The sequence below is a fragment of the Montipora capricornis genome, chromosome 1, assembly GCF_036669925.1.
Source record: "Montipora capricornis isolate CH-2021 chromosome 1, ASM3666992v2, whole genome shotgun sequence".
NCBI classification, from domain to species: Eukaryota; Metazoa; Cnidaria; class Anthozoa; order Scleractinia; family Acroporidae; genus Montipora; species Montipora capricornis.
This window is the reverse complement of record NC_090883.1, coordinates 45,287,738-45,295,237: the sequence shown is the minus strand read 5'-3', so window position 1 is coordinate 45,295,237 and position 7,500 is coordinate 45,287,738. Positions and strand designations below refer to the sequence as shown.

Here is a 7,500-nt window from a genome sequence, read left to right as displayed (position 1 = left end):
TTTCGCCGCTAGGAAACAGACGCTGCTCCCTTCTATTTCACTCCCTGAATGAGTGTCGAACACATTTGCAATAATCTGAGACTACAACTAGTTTACCTCTCAGTTATACTAGAGTTTATCCATTTCTTTTGACACAAGCGCTGCTATAGAAATCCAGTCTTACTGATATTTTAACCTTCGGACTGTCACAACCAACCTTGCTCATCTTTCAGACATTCTTTGCTGTTCCTTTCGCATGGCTGAAGATGCTTCACCATCTCTAAATAAACCGAACAATAAGATAAACACACCAAACTGTCAAGTTTAATTTAAGTAACTCTGTAATGGCAGTGAAAGGGAAACGTATGAAGGAGTCATCTTCTTTGCTTTACGGGGTCGAGTGACAGCACGGCAAGAGGTCCCTACTTCATTATGCATGCAGAATAAATTAATTACTCATTCGCGCTATTGTTTTGTAGAACAATACGTATACCCAAGAGAACCGAATATATACATGGGTCATTTGTACTTACGGGATGAATAAAAACGGTTCTCATTTTTTCTCTCCCTCCCTCTCTCTCTTCTTTCCCTTTATCGCTCACAACGTTACTCGTTTTTGTCCCAGCTTTCCCCTTTCTATCCCTTCGTCTTGTTCTTATTTCCAGATCCCGCTCGGCTTTTTCTGCCATTTTATCCCATGATATGTCACTCGTTGCTTGCCTTCAACTCCGACCCACTGTAAACCTCTGGATTACTTGTCCCTGTTCTTTGCCACTGAGCAAACGTGTCAAGTTGCAAATTCTCATCTTGAAAATGATATTTATTTTGAATTCTGGCTGACTATTTACATAACAATGATACGTAATTATATACACGTGCCGCGCCGAGCACCTACAATCGAACTTACACTTGTAGGTTACCGTTAAGAGATCCCTGTTTTACTACTCTTGAAACAACCCATCCCTTTAATAATGCTAACCGTAACCCTAATTACGACTAAAGGCACTGTTTAGGCTTAAGGTTAGTCCATGTGATAGTTTTAGGTTTTCCAGTATTGCTGTGAACTGTGACCTGCTTTTCCTTCAATTCGTGCGGCACACTTATAAGTTCACTGCGTAGAAGAGTATACCACCCTTAAAGTCTGATTAGTGCATCTTTCATGGGAAACTTTCATGCACGAGTTCATTGCAATTAAAATCGTTTCATATTTCCCTTCTTTTGAAGCAAACTTGTGTCTTCGTAATAATGAAGATGGCTACCGAAGTAGAAGGGTCACAGCAATGGGAAATTTGATCATTTGGAAATTGTCCCTGCTTTATAGCCTTTCCAGAGTTGTGCATAGAGTGGTGCAAAGAAAACAATTTACTTTCGTCTTCCGTGTCCAAAACCTGTGTGAAAACGCAGTCAGTTGGCAAAGACAAAGTGCCGCATCGGGAGATGGATCTGTTTCGCGATGCTCAAGAAAAAACTGCAATGGATAGCCTTCAATCCGCCAGAACACATATTAATTTTCTGACCGTAAACTTTCCTTGAAAAAATATTAGCCCTAGCTACCTGTGGCCGGAAAGTTTACAGCTGCCTACAAGACAAGGGCTAACATTAGGGCCGTTTATAAGAGAGAAAATAAGCCGCGGCTAACTCTGGCCGCGGCTTACGTAAGCAGCGAACACTCCGTATAAATGGTACAAAATCCACGTTCACGGCTTTCTCAAGCCGCGGCTTATCCTGGCCTGGGAGTTTGTACTCGTATAAATAGTTCCTTCCGCGGCTTCCGTAAGCCGCGGTTAGAGTTCGCCGCGGTTTATTTTCTCTCGTATAAACGGCCCTATTATCTCACCGCAGTTAACCATCGCCTAAACTTCGTCGACCCAGACAAACGAGCCCACACTAGGGCATTGAAAAGACATGATGGGCAGTGAAACGAAGTATGCAGCGTAGGGGAACATCCATGGATATCTACCAAAGCCATTTACTTGGAAGTATCATTGAGCATATTGCCAATCTCTACAAAGAGCGATAAATCGCAAAATCCCTCTAAATGCACAGTTCGTGATCCTAAATACAGGAAAGGAAGAAAATATACACTTTGAAGTGTCTCGGCGAATTTTTAAGCACAAAGGAAGAACAATTTCACGATGAAAAGAGCAGGTAGCCATTAAATTTCTTATGACAGTACTTTTATTTGGTTTGTTTGTTATGTTTGCGAATCTGAACCCTATTACAACGATTGCTTGAAACTCCACTTGTTACGCTTATTCTAAAACTGAAAAATGGGTAAAATTGCAGGAAAAGTGCCGGAATTGCAGGAAAAACTGTTCGATTTTCCGTATTTCAGACAGAAGTTCGACGAACTTTTTTTAAGTCCATATGGACTTTAAAAAAAAAACCTCTAAAAAGAAAGAACAAAGCGCCACAGTCCCAAAGGACGCCTATTGTTATCGCTATTGTTTTCTTGAAACAAAGGAGTGTATGCATAATGAAGTAGGGACCTGTGCGGAAATCTTGCCAAATCGACGGATAATAATAATAATAATAATAATAATAATAATAATAATAATAATAATAATAATAATAATAATAATAATAATAATAATAATAATAATAATAATAATAATAATAATGGCTTTATTCAGCATTTCCACAAGGTGGCTCTTCATCTGCTAAAATATATCATCTAAAATAAAAATAAAGGTAAAAAAAAAAAGTAAAAAAGTAATAAAAATACAATAATAAAAATAAATAGAAACGTTAAGCTAAAAAATTATCTTTGACCTTTTTCATTAAAAACTTAAAAGTCATCTTAGAAAACTGGTTAAAATCAAGACAGTTCCTTACACATCCAGGTAAAATGTTAAAGCTTTTAGCAGCTTGGTCTTGATAAATATATGACACTAGTGGGATTTCAAGCTGCATAGCTGCACTGGACCTCAGCGTTCGATTGTGCATAAATTGCTTCAGTCGCAGGTAACCTGGCCATTCACGAGAATAAATCGCCTTATGAACTAGCTTTAACAACTGCCATTCGATATGTTCTTTAACTGGTAGCACTCTTAGCTTTATAATATCCTCCCTTTCAACAAATTTACCTACAACAAAGCTCGCGCATGCCGTTTGAATTCTTTGTAGGCGTTTAACAAGGTAATGTGGTAAATTATGATAAACAACACAATTGTAGTACAACTTGGAAAGTACTAGGGCCTGAACTAACTGCTTGAAATGGAAGAAAGTTCCTCAATTTCTTTAAGATTCCAAGAGTGCGATAGCAAGAAGCTGAAGTTTGCTTGACATTTTCTTCCCATTTTAGGTTGTGATCAATATGGGTCCCTAAAAGTTTTGCCGAAGATACACGTTCTAAGGATATACTTCCAACTCTTAAATCAATGTCAATGTTATTAAGTTCATGATAGGAAGAAAGTTTAGTGGAAGATAATAACATGTACTTCGTTTTGCTGGGATTTAAAGCCAGATTTGCTTCATTAGCCCAACATTGCAGTTTATCCACATTACGTTGCACTGAAATAATGCAAGATGTTAGTTCAGCAGGCTTCGATGCTTGATATATGGTTGTGTCATCAGCATATTGATGGCAAGCACAATCGAGTTTCCCTTGGAGATCAGCAATATATATGTTGAAAATGAGAGGACCCATGATCGAACCTTGTGGGACTCCAAAGCTAATACTGACAGATTTTGAAATCCGGTCATCGATTTGAACAAACTGCTCTCTTCCACACAAGTAGTTGACTGTCCATTTAAGGTATGACTTTGAAAATCCGAGAACATTCATTTTCTCAAGCACAGACTTATACTTGACAGTGTCAAAAGCTTTCGAGAAGTCAGCTAAAACAAGCAGGGTGCATTCGCTCCGATTCATTGCTTTCAATATGTCATCACGTATGCTTAATAAAACAGATGTTGTAGAGTGGCCTTTCCTAAAGCCAGAAATATTGTCCTCAAGGAGATGGTGATTTTCCAAAAACTCAACAACTTGGTTGTGAACAAGCCTCTCGTAGATTTTAGACAAAACGGGCAATATAGAGATTGGTCGAAAATCATTGTTATCTTGAGGACTATCCACTTTTGGGATTGGAGTTATACGAGCTTGTTTCCATTTATCTGGAAAGTCACACAATGTAATAAATGAGTTAATTATGTGAGTTAAAGGGCTCGCAATATATTCAGCAATAGGCTTTAAAAATTTTGGAATTAGGTCAGGACCTGTGGATGTGTCTGATCGTAGGTGCTTTAGCTCACGTAGGACCTCATGGAATGTAACAAGCCTTAAGGTAAAGCTGTCATTTCCTGTCAGAGACTCTTCGGGTTGTAGTGCATCCAAGAAGGCTATCAGGTCTTCTTTAGTATCAGATGTTTGGACACCAGTAGTCCTCGTGGCTGTACTTGCAAAGTGTTCATTTAGAGCATCTACATTGCACCTCAAGGGTGTAGGATTTGGGTGCAGAATACGGTAGATAACCTGCCACACCTCTTTAGGCTTTTTAGATGAGAGAGCTTTATTGATGAAATTTTGGCGAGCCTCACGTATTTTCTTCTTCAGGAGGTTTCGCACATCACGAAACTTTCGCCAGATGTCTTGTGCTTTAGTTGCGTGTGCTTCGAACCGAAGCTTGTCCCTCAGTAGCTGAGTCTGCCGTATTTCATCTTTTTGTAACCATGGAGCCGGAGGACGAGTTAGCCTAGTACGCTTTAGCGGCGCATGTCGTTCTATACACTGCAATATAAGGCCACTAAAAACGTCATGTTTTTCATTGGGATCCTCCAGAGCATAAACAACACTCAATGGGAGATTAGCACAGTCTTCCACGCAAGACTCCTCATTGAACTGACGCTCATTACGAATGTATTTAAACCTTGGAGCAAAGCGCGTAACACGTATATCTATGCAAGCGTAAGGAGCATCATGGTCACTGATGGTTGAGCAAGGCAGGACATTAATGAATTTTACACGTTGCGGACAATTGGAAATGATATGGTCGATGAGTGTTTCACTTTGACGTGTCGTTCTAGTAGGTTTGTCCACATGTTGCGTTAAGTTAAAAACATACAAGAGATCAAGGAACTGTCTAGCCATAGGTGTGGGTTTTAACAGATCAATGTTAAAGTCACCCAGGAGAACCAACAGACCATTCCAGGAGGTTGTGAATTCACTTAACATGTTCTCCATTTCCAAAAACCATTGTTGAGTGTCGAGGATTCGTGTTGATCTGTAAATTGTTCCCAATAATAAAGAACTGTTCTTATTTTTACCACCAATCTCAATCCAAAGGTGCTCCAGATTGGGGTGCTTATTTTCAATGTCCTTTCGCCTCTTGTATTTGATGCTTTCTTTAATATATGCTCCAACACCTCCACCTTTAATTCCATCTCTGTTTCTAAATTCTTGGGTGTAGCCAGGAATTGAAACATGATTCAATAATAGGTGATTATCCTTCAGCCACGTTTCACTTAGGGACACTACATCAAATTGGTATGTCTGAACTGTCAGCAGCAGCTCATTAAATGTAGAAGTCATAGATTGGGTGTTCAAGTGCATAACAGAAAAATTTGATCTCCTGGCATTTAATTCCTCCAGATGACTATCAGAATTATATTCGTTAGACGAAACATGTTCATTCAGTGGATCTAAAGAGTCAAAATCCTTGACACTGAAGAACGGAAGTTCGCTCAGGGTACAGTTATCACATATCCATTTAAGAGGACTGCAAGCACGTATATGTTTTAGCTCCATAGGTAAAATATTAACACAGCGAGCATGAGTCAGGGTAGGACATTTCTCACACCAAAGCCTCTTGTGGTTACTCTGTACAGTTTTCGAGCAATTAAAGCATTTGATTACCGCAGATCTCGTTTGGTTGTTGCTTGGACCAGGGTTGGCCTCAACATCGCCACTGATGCTGAGCACGAATATAGCAGGATTAAACGAAGCTGTTTGGTTCGACGAATAGAATATTCTTCGCTTTAAAAACTTCTTTCGAAGTAACATAGTAGCTGGGGCATGAGGTGAAACAACTTTCCATAGTTTGTTCAACGCCTCGGATCCACCAGAACGATGAGTCGCCAAATGAGTAGCAGCAAATCCAAGATGGCGGACACGATTACTCCCATTTACAAGGCAATTATTTAGAGCAATTCGCGAAATGTCACCAGGAAATAAATCTTGCTGAAGCCAAACATTATTACGAACAAGGCTGCTGATGAAGAGCCACTTAGAATTCGAAGAAATCGCGAAAACTTGGAGTAATAGACTGCAACATAAAAAGTCAATCCACCCGCCATAACGACCGCTGACCTGTGAACCCCAATGTGCCGCGACTGCATGTCTTGTAATTAGCTATAATTCTAGAAATACCTCACAGAAATAAATGCTTATTTTCAAGATTCATTAGTACATAATTCAGTCGTTTTTCAATCAGGTCTCATACGGCCAATAAGAACGAACTGATACGGTCAGCAAACCAACTGTACAACCTGTACAGACATCAATGCGTAACTCCGTCCGTCTACGGCCCGTTAATAGGGAGCTTTAGCAACGACAACGGAAACGGCAACGAAAACGTCATCTCAAAACTCGCTTTATTGTAATCACTTCGTGACTATTCAAAAGTTTTTAACATCACAATGCTGTGGCCGTCCCTCAAGAATGAAACCGATATGAATCACGCTTAATTTAGGCATATTTAATGCATTAAGATGGTTATGAAACTCGACAAATCTTTTGTTTAATATGCATAAAACACACCTTCGCTCAAGAAGACAACCAATCATATTTGTCGATTAAATTATGCGCAACTAATTTGCGAGCCCGTGTGAAGCGTTAACAAAAGATTGTGCACTGTCACTGTCAATTCAACATCGATTGCGACAAAATTGTTCGCGCTTTTGAAGGTTTTCAAGTTTCATAACCAGTCCCTCGATTAACTGTGATTTAGGAGAAAAAATGAAAATTTATCTCCAAGTGCTGACGTCGTCCATAAAACCTCAAATTTGGTTCTTTCACGTTGTTTTGCTGACGACGGCACACAAATGGACAAAAATGAAAAATGCACGTGCAGGGCGTGCAAAGCTATTGTTTTTTAAAATTTGTTTTTTCACATTAAAAATGCTTATTTTGTGACGTTCTCGTTGCCGTCGCCGTTGTCGTTACTACAGCTCCCTAATGATATGCAAGAGTCATGACGTCATGCAAAGAAAGCTAAAGAAGGACTGCGACCTTGACGGATCGTGAAGTGAGTATTCAGTTTGCATACGAACCAACAAATGCATCACATTATAGTTGTCATCAAGTCTTGTTCTGGCACCGCTAACATTACATAGCTGTCATATTGCGGTTAGGTTTGCGGATACGTCCACCAATTCTGTATGCACTCGGTGTGGACATGATTTCTGTTGTTACGTTTCCTTTTCCTTGGTTACTTTTTTGGTTTCATGGATGTAATGCATCACTGTACCATCAAATGTTTTAAGAGTGCAAGGTCTAGAAAAGCAAAAACCAATTTTTTTTTT

At 39.4% G+C, this 7,500-nt stretch overlaps 1 protein-coding gene across 1 annotated transcript in view; it reads right to left on the bottom strand.

Annotated features, from left to right (window-relative positions):
* Positions 1-7,500, bottom strand: part of LOC138015305 (NLR family CARD domain-containing protein 3-like) — a 31,754-nt gene that overhangs the window by 10,108 nt on the left and 14,146 nt on the right. Inside the window, exon 10 of the mRNA XM_068862295.1 lies at positions 197-259. Coding sequence (XP_068718396.1) covers positions 197-259 — 63 coding nt within the window. The remainder of the gene's footprint in view (positions 1-196; positions 260-7,500) is intronic.